The sequence below is a fragment of the Rhinatrema bivittatum genome, chromosome 8, assembly GCF_901001135.1.
Source record: "Rhinatrema bivittatum chromosome 8, aRhiBiv1.1, whole genome shotgun sequence".
Classification (NCBI taxonomy): domain Eukaryota; kingdom Metazoa; phylum Chordata; class Amphibia; order Gymnophiona; family Rhinatrematidae; genus Rhinatrema; species Rhinatrema bivittatum.
The window spans coordinates 174,489,843-174,505,357 of NC_042622.1; the positions used below are offsets into that span (position 1 = coordinate 174,489,843).

The 15,515-nt window shown below is 44.1% G+C and overlaps 1 protein-coding gene across 2 annotated transcripts in view; it reads left to right on the forward strand.

Moving 5' to 3' along the window:
* Positions 1-3,782: 3,782 nt before the first annotated feature.
* DHX40 (DEAH-box helicase 40) overlaps positions 3,783-15,515 on the forward strand; it is a 45,282-nt gene continuing 33,549 nt past the window's right edge. The window contains exons 1-11 of one of the 2 annotated variants that reach the window (XM_029612630.1): positions 3,783-3,887; positions 4,441-4,636; positions 7,765-7,910; positions 8,605-8,724; positions 9,546-9,776; positions 10,569-10,635; positions 10,964-11,095; positions 13,001-13,100; positions 13,458-13,544; positions 13,689-13,871; positions 14,881-14,961. In XM_029612630.1, the coding sequence (XP_029468490.1) occupies positions 4,453-4,636; positions 7,765-7,910; positions 8,605-8,724; positions 9,546-9,776; positions 10,569-10,635; positions 10,964-11,095; positions 13,001-13,100; positions 13,458-13,544; positions 13,689-13,871; positions 14,881-14,961 (1,331 nt within the window). In that variant the 5' untranslated portion in view covers positions 3,783-3,887; positions 4,441-4,452. The other variant, XM_029612631.1, reaches the window with a different exon arrangement.

Sequence of the window (15,515 nt, forward strand, 5' to 3'; positions counted from 1 at the left end):
TCTCTCCTTGCTTGTCGCCTGTCCCGACCACAGCCTGATCTTCTACACCTCTGCTGAACATATTCTGGACTTGGCCTCTCAGGCTTCGGCCTGCTCTTGCTCGGGCGCCATCTGTCTTGCTATCTGTTCTCCTTTGGCATCCGAGTCTCTGGAACTCGTCCTCCTGTCCAAGCTACTGCTGCTGGCCTCTGGCTGAGCCCTTCACCACGTCCAGGAAGACCTCGGATGGAGGCCCATCTAAGACCAGCCGGCCCCGGTGCCCAAGGGTTCAACCTATGGGGAACGAGGGCTGGTATTGGCGAAGCTCCAATCGGCCTTCGTTAATCAGCCAGCTCCGCCTACCAATGGTGGGGACCCTTAGGGCTTGCCCTGCAGATAGTGTCAACCCCACCTCGGGCCAAGGGTCCACCTCCAGTGCAACACTCCCCTGGAGGCATCAGAGTAAATGCATCCAAGTGACGTTACATGATCTAAGATGGAGCAAACCGCCTCTCGTTTGATGTGGGCAGCACATGGGGAACTCATGTAGCCCTCAAGGTCATTCCAAGCAAATTTCAAGGCATAGCTGTCTCTGATGACTATAAGGACCCATGAGCCTATATTTTGATCCCCTCACAAAAGAGGGGTACTGCACCCCCCCCCCCCCCCATGATATGTGGAGAAGAGTGGACCAGCCGAGCTACCTTGAGCGATCTTATTCTGTCCGGCACCAGTACTGAAGGTGCCATGGGAATCCAGAAAGGACTGCGGCATGGCAGATGCCTGCCTCTGAGAGGAGGATTCCCTGTCTGGCCAATACTTCTTTGGAAGTGCTTTTCATTTCTCTTGGGCTCTACCTTGGGTAATGGACCCATCCAAGTGCCTCCTCAGCTGCTGTTCACCAAACAAAGGCTTGCCTGTGAAAGGAAGACTGCCAAGTTGCTACTTAGACCCGAAGAGACTTCTGGTCAGTAGATCTCAAATTCCAGGCTGAAAGTGAACAGCAACTCATACAAAGCTTTCTCAATATGGGCTCCGACAGCCTCCAAACACTCTGTCCGCTTGGATGAAAGAGAGGCTCTTGCCTCCTTTACCTAACAATGTTGAAACCCAGCATAAACAGGCCTGTGCCATGACACTGCTGTCCAAGCTGACTGTGTGCCCAAGGCCAAGACTTCCAAACAAGCTTTGAAGAGGTATTCCCATCTTCCTGTGTAAGCCCTGGCAATAGGAAGCGCCAGGTTGCAACTCCAAAAAACCTCCTGGAGAAGGGCCCCAAGATTTTGCCCTGGGGACCCTTGAGAGCCACACTCTCTTCAAACTGAAGCGGGCACCCAGGATCTCCATGCAACCATGTGACACCTCTTCATGCAGGGGGTATAGCTACATCATAGCTCTCTCCCCTTTCTGCTCTGCATTCAGAGTAACCTGTTCCACAGAGACCAAGGTCATAGCTGCATTATGATAAGAAACAATCCTATGTATCCTTTTACTTTCTCCAAAAGGAGATTCTCCTTCCTGGTTCTCCCTCTAAATTTTCCCTGTGACCTGGGTAAGCACAGTCAATGACCCTCTCTTCAAGGGAAAGGAGCTGTTCCGGAAACCCTGTGCCCTCAGAAAGACCTCCCCTTACGAGAACCACCTCCAAGATCCTCCCTCATGCCTAATGAAACATTCCACACTGGATGCTATAAAATCCATTCTGGCACAGATGAAAATCACCAGAGTTCCCCAGAAGAACCAAAGGAGATGTGGGACAAGAATTATAGTTGCTTTTTTTTAAAATCAGGAAACAAAAATGCATCCAATACTGAAACTAAAGCTCCAAAGAAACAAGCCCCTCCGAGGCTTTCTTCAGCAGAAAACAGGGGTCGCTGAGGGTGTAGGCCCAGTCAGATGCAATGGAATCTGGCCCTGTGAGTTAGAGCACGCCTCCCTGCTGGTTTCTTCCCACCTGGGGTTTTAAAATAGCCAGTTCCCACACTCAGCTTAGCCACAGCAAAATTGTGAGGGAGAAAGGAAGCCCCACCAAAATCAGTGAATGGATAGGCGACTGTGCAGCTTGTCCCAGGGAAGATTCCCCAACCAGCCCTCAATGCCTCTCTGTACAGTCCCGAGGCTTGCTGAATCCCCCGCTGACTCCCACCTAGAACAGATGCAAATTTGATGCTGCCCGGCTCACTAAGCAGCTCTCTCTCCCCACATTCGGGCAGCAGACTTCCAATAGTCCATGCAGGATGTGAGCCCTGCCACACCAGCGTAACACAGCTGATATGCTGACTACTGCATTCTAGACCTTCTCATCATTCTTTCATTAATCTTTCATTAATTTTTTTCAAAAACAACAAAGAGAGAGAGAAGAAAGGAAAAGTCACTTCCCTGGTCTGGAGCACTGGAGCTATCGGCAGCGCAGAAGGAGAGGAGAGGCAGGGGAATGAGGGAGCCAGCGCAACCCCCTCTTCAGGAAAGGACTAAAACACCAAAAGGATCACTGACCCCCTGTTTGTCCTGACTGGGCCAGAAAGATAGATCCCAAAGGGGCCGATGCAATATTATTTGTGGCTGAGCAAAAAATGTGCGTCTGAGACGCACATTTATTTTGTTGCATTTGGAGTGAATGTGTAATAGCCTCATTCACATGCATTTGCATGTGATGAACGCTAACTCATTCACTCCACGTCAGACGTGCGTTAAATAGACGCTAATTCCCCTATTGCATTAGGGGGTGGTTTAGTGCTTATTTAACCCGCGTCCAACAGTGGGTTAAACAGTGCATCGGCCCCTAAAGAACCTAACCACCCCTAGGAATAAACTGTCCATCCAACTGTCAACTGCAGATTTTGCACCTCTACCATTTGCTGGAGACAGAGTTTTGTAGATCAGCAGAATATAAATGCTTATAAATACTGAGGGACTGCAGGTGGCATGCTAATAATATAAGTAGTGAAGTAAAGCTTTTCTTCTCTGCCTCCATCTGCTGGTTGGGAGGCAAAGCCCATCGGTCTGACCTGATTTGGAGTACGCACATGAAAGCGGACAATTCAAGTTCTGGCCTGCCGTTTCCCCCAAAGATTATACACTTTTCCAATTTTTGTTTTTATGGGAGTCTTTGATTTTCTCCGAAAGCTTTGGAAAATGTGCACTCACGATATCTTGGCATTTTGCACGATGCAAGAGGAATTGCAGTTGTGCATCAGTTTATCAGGTGTTGCCCTGTATACGAAGTTTGGCTTCAAGAGGTTACCAGTTTTACACTTCTGTGAAAGTGGCATCAAGAACATAGTTGCGATAGTACTCTGCATAGTACGAGACACTAATAACACATATTACGGTATAAGAGCGTCTGATACTTTAACCTAACCTCAACATCTAATAACGTCTGCCGTTCCCATTCATATTGACCGCAAGAACTCTGCCAAAAGAGAGAAATTCCTTGTCAAACAATGGGGACAACCCGATAAAAATACGGCATAGGGGCAAGGTTGAGCCGCCTATCCAGGTCCTGTCAGAACGCTAAACAATAATTGCCCAATCCCTTTTTAATATGTCTTCAGGTCCTGGCAGAGCTCTAAACACTGATTGCCCAATCCGTCCTTTTTTTTTTTTGGCTTCAGGTCCTGGCAGAGCTCGGAACACTGATTGCCCAATACCTTCTTTTCTTTTGCTTCAGGTCCTGGCAGAGAGCTAAACCATGCCCTCTCACGCCCGAGCCTCCCTGCCACATTGATCGCTGGCATATTATACAGAGACGAAGATTTGTACGTTCCAGGACCTTAATAAGGTAGTGGACCCGGATGATGGGAGGGAGTTACCGGAAGTGGTCCGGGCTGATGTTAGGCGTCATTGTTTCCTCTTCCGCAGTGATGAACCGGATCGTGCATATATTCCCTAGTACCGGTAGCTGTGGAGTGAGTGATAGTATTTTGATGCCGGCTATACTAGAGTCGGTTTCTTCAGGCTTATCTTTTAGCTCCTAGAACATGTTGGGATTTGTAGTCCTTGTCTGATACACTGCTAGTGACATTAAATCTTCAGTATGGTTTAGTTTCAGGAAGTTATCTGATGTCCGTTATCTAGGATAGCGCTTTGAAAAGTCTCTTTGCTGAGCATTTTCAGGGCGATGAGAAATAGAAACACTGTTGTACCGTTGACCATCCATCTAGCTAAATATTTTGGAGCGATAAAGCAGACAGTCCATATTTTTTAACTGAAGAAAATAGGGCAGTTGCATATTTGAATGTAATCATATCGTTCTGCTTAACCCATTACCTTGTGGTGTATACTTTCATTCTGATCTACCTCAATAGCAATCTGAAGATAAGGATAGCTACAAATGAATATTAATATAGCGGATTTGCATAGGATGTATCTTTCTGCAGAAAGCTAGAATTAATTTTGCTTATTGTTTTCATGAAAGGTGCCTGGAGATTCAGCATTGCTTTAGAAATGTCTGTTTTGTAGGTTAAAGAATAGATGTGTATGCCAATGGACAAGAAAATGAAATGTGACAAAGGAATGGTAAATACTGCCCCCCTTCCCATTCATGAGCACCGAGAGACACTTGTCCATGCTGTCAGAGAGCATCCATTCCTTATTGTGACTGGGGAGACTGGCAGTGGCAAAACTACGCAGCTGCCCCAGTTCTTGTATGAAGCAGGTAAATATATTTTCTTACTATGTAAGGGCTAGATGCATTAAAAGGAAAACCCTTGCAGTACATTTGGTTCTAAGTTAGGAAAGAAAAGCAAATCAAGAAAGAAGCTAGAATGTTAATTCTGGTGGTTGTTTTTTTTTCCCCCCCAGCAATTGCCTTGTGCTCCTTTTGGGTTTCCAGCTCAATCTGGCAGCATGTGCCATTTAAAACTAATCGGAATTTTTCTTCCTTTATTTTGTCTCCTTTTACAACTCATATAGCCCAGCTAGGGGCTGAGCAACCATAACCCCTAAATAAACTGTTTGACCTGCTATTAGAGCTAGGGAACATGTGGCACATCCCAAAACAAAGGAAGGCAATCTTACTGTAAGTTGGTTGTAGAAAGCTCGATTGAATAGGCTGATCCAGGCCTGATTTTGCTGCATGAACCAATGGTTCTGAAAGGCTGTGTTTGCATTGAACCCCTGCAGTGATTTAAAAAAAAAACAAAAAAAAAACCTGTATTGTCACTTATGTAGCTTTATAATTTTGATATTTCGGTTGTTTGTCACTTCATTTATTTAGACTTTTTGGTTTTAAATTTAATTTGTTTGTTTTAGGGGAAGGCAGTTTGCCTGCCTTTCCTTCTTTCCCAACTACAGCCTCTCCTCTCTTTCCTCGCATTTAGTTTGTTCACTTTTTATTTCTAATTACATTTTTATATACACTCACACTTGTAGGGGTTTGGTTTTCTGGGTGAGTTTTATTTAGGCAGGGACAGTTCTTTTTTGGAGCACTGTTTTCATTTTTTATTTCTGATTAGCTTCACACAAACATTCAAGGCTTTAGTTTCAGAGTGAGCTTTAGTTTAGGCAGGATTAGTTTTTGTGCCCCCTTTATTTCATATTTATTTTACAGACCTCTGCTCTTCTCCCATCCTTGCCTTTTTAAATTTTATTTCAGTTTTAAAACGTAAAGAGAGCGATCTCTTGCCTTTTATTTTCTTTGTTTGACTACTGAGGCTCTAGAAGTGGGACTTACTCAGCAGGCCACAAGCTCTGAAGCCCGGCTGAACTAATCAGTTTCCTGCTGCAGCCCTTCCTGGTGCAGTCAAGGAACCAAGCAGGTTTTCTTTTAAGTGAGCTTCATTTTTCTGTTTTTGAACACTCACTCCTCTGTGCACTCTGTTCAATATTTTTTTGGAATACGGGTTATTTATTACTTAGTTTTCAACACCAATTTAATCTGTTATGTTAAATATATATATTTAAAAAAAAACCTCACATTTTACTTTGCACATGTTAAAAGGGACCCCTTGCCACTCTTTTTTTATGATATGCTTTGATCCCACTTTAAAGAAATAAACATCAGCTAGGGCAAAGGGTCAAAGCACCACCAAAGCTGAGGAGGAAGGGATGAAGTACTAGCTGGAAGGAAACTCAATATTGCAACTTCTGGCTGGTACCTCAAAAACTGCAGCAATAACAACAGCTGTAGCTACTCCTCTTCCTGTCCACCCCCCTGGCGCCCCTAATTGCTGCACCCCCTAAAAGTATAGTTTTGACAGCAACAACAGCTCATAATAAAATCACTACTGCCGCTGCTGAGCACACCACTGTCAGCCACTGGGGCAGAGAAGCTTCTTTTGAGGGATTCTTCTGTGGCTGGTACTACATCGCCAGCCACTGTGAACACCCTTCCTGCCTCAGCTCCATCCACTGCTGAGGCAGCCACTCTGGCCGGCAAAACCTCTCCTGCCACCATGGAGGTGGTCACATTGCTGGCCAGAGAGACAACCTGCTGACACTTATTATCAATATATCTCAGGCAGCAGCAGGGCACAGAAAAGATAAGAATCAGGGCCCCAACTCCTCTCCTGCCATTGCATCCACCTCTGCTGCTGTCAACCTGCCGCCTACAAGGTCTTATGCGGCAGTGGTTTCTGGTGCAGTAATTAGTGGCTTTGCTGGGAGGAATGAGGGACAGAACCAGCTAGATGCTTGCTTTCCCCCCTTCCCCTGATTTTGGTTTTCACTGCAATATTTAATCATCTGTCCCTGTGCAATATTTTCCATTTTTGTTTTACAGACACATTATACTGGCTTTCTTTCAGTCTTAGTTTAGATTGGTTCCTTTCTCTTGGTTCCCTTTAAGGAGAACCAAGTTCTATGTATTAGGAAATATTTCTTTACAGAGAGGGTGATAGGTGTGTGGCATAGCCTCCCAGTGCAAATGGGGGAGACAAAAACAGCATCTGAATTCAAGAAAGCATGGGATAAATACAGGGGATCTCTAAGAAAGTGATGGGAATTATAATGCTAAATTAATTGAATGGATAAGTAGACCGGATGGGCCATTTGCTGTCATGCTTCTGTGTATCTATCTGGTGTCACCAGCAGTTGGTGCTAGATCAAAATCCATCTGATTTTCGTAGGGACAACAATGGGATAATAAGAATTACAAATCCATGCAAAACCAGGTCCAGATCACCCTGTTTGGTTGACCTGGGGACAGTTGTCAACCCTAGATATAGTAAGTGATTAAATTAGACGTAATAATTTAATTGGATAAGATCGTGGAATAGTTACAATTGATTAGTTATTCCCTGTCCTGTATCCCAGTGTAAAGATAATTTCAAAGTGGCAACATTTCCTGGAATTTTTTTTTTTCAGGCACAGTAATAACCATAATTGTGACAAACTTTCCATTTAATTCTTCTGATACTTTTTTTTTTTTGTTTCTTTATATGCTTATTTGACATTGGTATCCATTCCACACAGTTGTCTGCATCACGTCAGTACATCCTTCCTTTGTTGTGGGAGATTCCTTGGCGCCTTGCTCATGTGATCTGTATGAATCCTTCATTGGGTTTCTGGTCTGCGCATCCCTATCTCTTGCCTGCCTATGGGCAGAGAGACATTGCCCATATTTAATTTGAAATGGGGCTGAGGTTTAGTCAGTACAGTTTCTATATATTTGGAAGATTTGTTGGATTTGGAAAGATACTGAGATTACTTCTGATGTAGTCCAGAGGAGTTTGCGTGAGTGACACAGCTGCTCAAGCAACTGCTTATTCTTTCCTTTTTAAAATGCCTGACTTCCAGTACTTGAAGCTGTGTATTGATGAGGTTGGGGGTGTCTTTCCTGTACAGGGCTTGGAAAGCATGGAATGATTGGTGTGACCCAGCCCCGGCGAGTAGCTACCATATCTGTAGCTCAGAGGGTTGCTGAGGAAATGTGCTGTTCTCTGGGAAGCATTGTGGGGTATCAAGTTCGCTTTGATGACTGCTCTTCCCAGGTATGAGTTAAGAAATAAAGCAGAGTTAAAAAAGCCAATCAAAATAAGACTTGCAGCAGAGCTTTTTGATGGTTAATGTGTAGTCCAGATTTATGTATGAACTGTGAACACTTTGAGGTTTGTAGGTCAAAAGTAGCATTTCTGTGTTTTTTTTTATAAAACAAACAAAAAAAATCAAAGTGCACATGGCTTGGAGGGTTCTCATGAAAACTCTCTCTGAGAAGTGATGGTTAGTAGTATCCTTGCAGATCGTGTTTTTTTTATTTTTTTTTCTACAGTGACCATATTGTGTCCTTTGTAGCCTGCAGTGTGTGTGTGTGTGTGTACATTGTGTCCTTTGTAGCCTGCAGTGTGTGTGTGTGTGTACATTGTGTCCTTTGTAGCCTGCAGTGTGTGTGTGTGTTTGTACATTTCTATAGTGCTTTAAGGAAGCAGAGGATTGGAGTGTGGGAGAAGTTTGCTACTAAAATAGTGGTCAATAGTTTACAGTTTGACTCCTGTTCCAGCCACGAGGTTTCATTGTAAGTTGTAGTTCAAAGCTTAAGAGCATACATGTGATATCTGCTGGGCTGACTGCAGATACATTTGCTCATCCACCTTAGTTGAATAAAAAAAAAAATTACATATCTTTCTATCTGAAAAGAGTTTAAAGAATTGCTATGAGAAAAAATGGGTGCATTTTCCAATTTTTCAGGACACTGTAATCAAGTACTTGACTGATGGATGCTTGCTGCGACAGATACTGGCAGACCCACATCTTACAAAGTATGGTATCATTATACTGGACGAAGCCCATGAGAGGAGTTTGAGCACGGTGTGTATTGTTACTGTATTTTTTATTTAGGAAACATTGTACATGGTTTATTTCTTTACTGCATTTTAATAATTCCCATAATCTTTTGCATTACCAAATTTTCACCATGCCTTCAAGCGACAAACAAAATTAGTACAGTAGAGTGAGGTGGAGCCTACAGAATTAGGAATATCTTAATAATGACTGCATTATTAGCTGAACCCAGCAGCTGCCGACCAAAGATCTTTTTGAAACTGTGTAGAATAACCTTTTGCAGAGCACAGTTTTTGAGCTGAGTTTCAGCCTGAAGATGTCTTACATTTACAGTGAGCTTTTCACCTACCAAACGTCATATGCCTGCTATGGGACAAGCGTCATCCGTATTCTGAGCATGACTAGAGAATGGTCAGCCAGTGTCTTTACATTATGCGGCAGATCATTTAGCTTATTTACCCTGCATGAGACCTGTAGCACAAATATTTTTCCTCCATCACAGAGAGTGTTTTTCAAACCTGTGTTCTAAATTATAAATGGCTAGGTTTTTAATATTAAAAAATGACTAGAACCATTGGACAGGTGGGTCTCGCCTTTCATTCAATCCACGTAGATTTGTAAATTCTCTGGTTCAGGGAACGCCCTCCTGTGCACTGGACCTGTGTAATCTGCATGTGCTGTTCGCCACACTCGGTCTTACTTTGTTCACTTTCTACATGTGGAAACACAGATGTCATCATCAAAAAAAACGACCACTTGGTCCATCTAGCCTGCACACATGTGAAGTCCTTGTCCGGAGCTGAGTACACCAAGCTTTAATAGAAAGCTCTTCTCTTCCCCCTTCTCAGGACATTTTGTTTGGTTTACTGAAGAAGCTTTTTCAGCTTCAGATGGCTCCTGAGAGAAAGCACCCTCTGAAGGTTGTGGTCATGTCGGCCACGCTGGACATAGACAAGCTGTCAGACTTCTTCAGAAACTGCCCCGTTATTACCATTCCTGGAAGGATGTATCCTGTCAGAGAGAGGTTCTGCAACTTGCTTGGTCCAAAAGACATAGGCAGTTCTGCATATGTTACTGAGGTACTGTAATAATTTGTGCATAAAACCAGTGGGCCGGATTTTAAAAGGGTTACGCGCGTAACCCTTTTAAAACCCCCCTGCGCGCTGAGCACCCGGCTGGACGTCCGAGGTCACGGCGTGCACACATTACCTTTTAGAGAATAGGGAGCCATGGGGAGCGCCCGCTGCCGGCTGTCCCCGGGAGGAGGGAAGAGAGGACTGGGGCCGCTCCGGAGCTGTCAGCGCAGGAGATGGATGTGGCCAGGGCAGGTGAGCAGGGGCTGGCAGAAAGTTTGCCCGATTCACTTTGGTCTTGTCCCGGGGAGTAGGGGGTCAGGCAGTGAAGTGGGGCTGGCTGGGGCTGCTCCGTGGCCCGTGAAATTTCGTCTCGGCTTGCCTGACGCTCTATACTAACGCAGGGGTAGGGGTGAGCGGTAAATTAGCAGATTAAATGCGCGGCAAAACTGCAGGTTTAAAAAGCGATAATCGGGGCGCGCGTTACTGTATTGGAGGGAATAGCTAATAGGATCATTTACATCTCATATACATGCTGCGGGCGGAAAAGGTTTCCCATTGATTTAAAGAGGTGGTAAGGATGGGTTAAAAGGGATAGTGAATCGCAGGTTGGACTAACGTGGCCAAATTGTGAGTAGAAAGCGGGTTAGAAGCAGGGTAACCGCGGCCGCACTTTACTGTATTGGCCTGATAGTTAGAAAAAGACTTCTAAAGAAAGTGAGCCTGTGAAGTTTGGCCTGTTAGATTTTCCAGACCATTGATTCCAGAAAGTGATCTCTCCCATTCTGCTTCTCTCAGACAGTAAGAGTGACACTGGATGTCCATTTGAATGAGCCAGCTGGGGACATCTTGGTTTTTCTGACTGGTGAGTAGTGTTCTTCCTTCACAAGCAAAAGATATTTCAGGCAGTGAGAAGTTAAAACAGCCGAACTGTCAATACATTGGGCCAGATATACCAGCTGTTTCCCCATAGATGTGTAGGAGAATCCAGGAGTGCATCTGACATGTGCTTTTCTCTAACCTATGTATCTAACATTTCAACAAGCTCTTGACTTGTCTTATGGTAGTGGGACTGTGCTGGACTCCCCTTTGCATCTCAGGGGTTGTGGGTTTGATCTCCGTGCAACAGTATGAAGCGGTCGACCATTGGGGTGGCCTGTGGGTTCTTACATGTAGATGTTCTGATTCACTAGGTCAGTCTGAGATCGAGAAGGCCTGTAGCATGCTGTTCCAGAAGGCAGAATTAGTTGATTACCGCTATGATGTCCAAGATCCCTCTGTGGAAGGTTTGCTTATACTGCCCTTATATGGATCTATGTCAACAGGTAAGGGTTTTACCGTGCTTTTTATTCCTGGACAAAAAGGCTGGTGCTTAAATGCAGGCCCATTCTTGGGAAAGGGTCGGGTGGGAGATATCAGGGCAACTGTCCAGTGCCCAGATCCCTGTAACTGGCTGCAAGTTTCGGTTACAACACAATCCTCCCTCCTGCAGATAGCAGGCATAAGAGAGCAGCATTTTTCCCCACTATACCTCCTCTGCCACCATCACGGCATGGGGAAAGGAGGCTGAAAAGAGAAAGATGCACCACTGGTTCTTTTTGCAGATCTAGATCCAGGAAATATTTGTACATGTATTGCCAAAGTTATTCATAAAGTGGTTAAAAGGAGAAATAAATAATATGTATTTTTTTCTTCTTTATTTAGCTTTTCTTATATTCTGCAAACATCCATTTGTGTTCAATGCAGAAAATAAAACATTTACAAAGTATGTATGACAAAATATAATAAAACAATAATAATAAAAGATCTGTAAAATAAAAACATGCAAATGTATAAAAACATGACTAACTAAAAGCTTTCCGAAATAATAGTGCTGATAACCATTCTGTATGCTGTTTTAATTACTGTTAAGAGAATGAACAATTACCATGTTCTATATTATCCCTGATCATGGCATAAAGGGCTGCTACTCCAGCTCTCTCGGCCAGTTTGGATGCACATTTGTTTTTGTGTGCACTTAATGGCATTGAATATGCGCTAAAATGAACCCTAAGGAAACAAAACAAGAAAAAGAAAAAAGAAAAGTGTTTGGCTGCACAACCCTGCAGAGAACAGAGCAGACCCTCCCTTCCTGTCCTTTCCGAAGGGCTGATGCAGAGGGGGTAGGGGGAAAGGTGCCAGCCCTGGGGTTTTGTGACCTGCAGTATTTATCAGCCACATCGTTGGGTTTTGGATACTGTAAGAAGCATTATGAAACTTTGGATTAACAAATTGTTTATTGAATGGGAGTTTCTGGGAGTATGTGTATTTATTTATGTATATATGTGCATACATCTATATCTCTCTATCTACACACTCTCACACTATATTTTGGCAGAACCAGCAACTGTTGGGCTGTGGCATCATGGCCAGACCTGCGGCTTTCCCCTGTCATGTAACCCAGCTGTTACAGCGACAGTACTCACCCGGGGTCCACACACCCTTGTTCCCTTCAAGAGTCCTGCAGCCATGGGTCACTCGATGTAGCCATTATGCGTTGACTGTGAATGCTGCCTGCGCAGCATCCCCCAGCTACCAAGCCCAGCCTTCATGGAGCAGATGCAGATGGTTTTTCTGAATCCTGGAATAAGAATGGATATGTTACAAGATTTGTCATGTTATACAAGGAAAACTTTGACGGGTGGGACAAGTGCAGAGGAAATGCAGGGGTGGGAGATGAGTATTGCTGCAGGAAAGGTAATACTAGATGGGCTTGAGGCCTTTGTGTTCCATTACATTCTGTTTCTCTCTGCATGGTGGGGGGAGAGGGGTCTGTCATAGTTTTAACTTAATAGCCCAGTGAGTGTTAGCAAACGTCAGACTTTCAGTCACGCCTCCAGAGCCCACCCTAAGGGAACTATAGCAGCACTTGAAACCCTGAAATGTGCATGGCAGGTAGTAATATTCACCCTGTACCAGTTAATAATGGGACTTTTGGCCATGATTCATCACTTCCTCACAGCTGCTTTCTTACGCTTCCCCCGCACCCCCACTGAGCAGCAGTGTGCTCATGAGAGGGCCACAGACTGAGTCACACAGACACTGCTTTCCGAATGCTTCACGCTGTATGAATAATGTCACCTGACGTTCAGTACAAAGACAGGTTGAATGAAGGGAGAGTCTTTTACAAGATCTCACTAGAGGGAAGTTTTGGACTACAGTAAAGGATGAAATCTTTTGTTTGCCTTCAGAGCAGCAGAGGAGAATATTTCTGCCACCCCCTGCCGGCATTAGGAAGTGCGTCGTGTCAACCAACATTGCTGCAACCTCTTTGACGATCGATGGAATCAGGTGCGTTCTCCTGAAAGGGCTTGACTCTGGATACTGAGACCAACCCTGGTGGCTGACGGTGTTGTGTGTCAGTGTGCAGGAGACCTGACTTCCAGCCTTCACGAGGTGGAGAAATAGAAGGGGAAAATGTAAAATTATTCCAAAGGGACAGGACTGTAGAATGCAGGGTCCTCTTCCAGTTTCCATCCTATTGCAGTTCTGGTTTGTTTGGGTTTTTTTTTAAATTTAATTAATTGGTATTTATAAATAGTGTTGTGAAAATATATGTGCAAGGAAGCCTTTGGAAACAGTCATAGACTTGGGGCATGGAGCTTTTGTAAATGTGTTATTTACAAACTGATTTACTTTCTCCTCTAGGTTTGTTGTTGACAGTGGTTTTGTGAAGCAGTTAAATCACAATCCCAGAGCTGGCCTGGATGTACTGGAGGTGGTTCCCAGCGCAAAGTACGTTCCAAGAAAAAGCACTTTATCAGACTGCCTGACAGGTGCATTGAAAGTAAAGTTGCTGGTACTTACATGGCAAGAGGGTGGGAGGGAGGCTGCGCATAGTACCTTTCTGCAATTACTGTTTTTTGTTTGCTGTTCCAGGAGTGAAGCCGTGCAGCGGGCAGGCAGAGCTGGGAGGACAGCATCTGGGAAGTGTTACAGAGTTTACAGCAAAGAATTCTGGGACACGTGCATGCCTGATCACATGATTCCAGAGATAAAGAGAAGCAGCCTGACATCAGTGATCTTGACGCTGAAATGCCTGGCAGTGCACGATGTCATCAGGTGACCAGTGAAAGGGTTTCCTTTTTATTTCGCTGTACTATCAGCTGTCTGTTCACCTATCCAGCTGAAAGTTACTCCAGAGTCCAAGATCTCAAACAGAATTGCACTCACAAGTTGAAGATTTCTTCCTGTTCTCATGCTTTTCGGCTTGCTGTTTTTGCAAGGGGTTTCTCTCTCATAAGAAGACAGACTCTTTCCTAATCAGGTCATTAATCTCCATATAGTTCAGTGACATTTTCTTCTTTTTTTTTTATTTTACTTTAATGTTGATGTTTTTATGGTGAAAGTTGCTGGACTGATAGCTGTGCAAACCAAGGGCATCCATTTATTAATAGAACAGATACAGCTTGGGTAGCGGCAGGGCAAGGACCACCTCTATGGCTGAGAAGGTAATTCAATTCTCATGGCCATACAATATTTGGCCTCTGCACTGAGGCTGCCAGTATTAGTGGTGGAGAGAGGTTACCAACCCATCTGTTTGCAGACTGAATCCGGTGAAAGACTCAATGTCCCTGTGACAGTATACAGAGTCCTCTAATTCCCTGACATCACCCTTTTGAATGAGATAAATGTGGAATGTCACATCAGTTTTACTCAGCAGAGTGGAAAATATATTTCCCTATCCCACACCTCTGGTTTTGCAAATGTATAACATCAGTACTGAAAAGGGAGACTCTTCTATGCCACTGGTAGGTTAGGGCTTTACTGTTTATATTGCCTTAGGAAATGGAGGACTTTTCCTCAAATCACTGACCCCCCAACTAGCCTGATCTTGAAACCCGAGAGGTCACCTGCTGTACATGTCTTGTGAGAAAATAAACTTTCACCTTGGATGCTCCCAAGTCTTACTTTGATTCCTCTGGAGCATAGGTTGTACTCCTAGACCTACATTTTACTGAGAAAACATCGCCAAGAAGCAAAATAGCTTGAGAAAGAATGAGCCAAATGGCTTGCTGGAAGGTTTAATAATGGCATGCAATGACTCCTCTGTTCCATGTATGCAATGCAGGTTTCCATACTTGGATCGGCCTGAAGAGAGACACATTTTAGAGGCGCTGAAGCAACTTTATCAGTGTGATGCAATTGACAGGTAAATGCGTCTCTTTAAAAACAGCTTCCATAAGGAACTTTTAGTGCTAATGAATTGTAATGAGAGGAAGTTGGTCTTCCCAGCAACAAAGCATTAAAGCTAGTTTGGTCCTGAAAGGGAATGTGTTTGTATCCTGACTAAACATTTCTGCCGTCTTCTGATATTTTACCAGTACTCATTATTTATGCTTGCCTGGTGTACATGAGAATAAAGTTCTCTTGTGTCACAGCAGATCTAAAGGAAAACTTATCAGACGAGTGTACAAGCTCCTGCTGTTTGAATGCAGGCTCAAGATTTTATGCCCTTATCTATGAGTAGCTTGATCTCTGTCCCACTAAAAATACTCCAGCTTTGTATCTTTCTTCCCATGCTGGCCCAGGTTCCAATCTTTTTGTCTGACTGAGAAGAGTTTTGGTGGTAATTATGGCAAATGTCATCCTGTGGCTTAAGGTTGTGCCTGGGACTCCGCAGGGGTGTGTTTGTACTTCCACGATTACTATATGCAACAGAAACTCTGGAGATGCACCTGGGGATTGTTTTTCTGATGTTCTGAA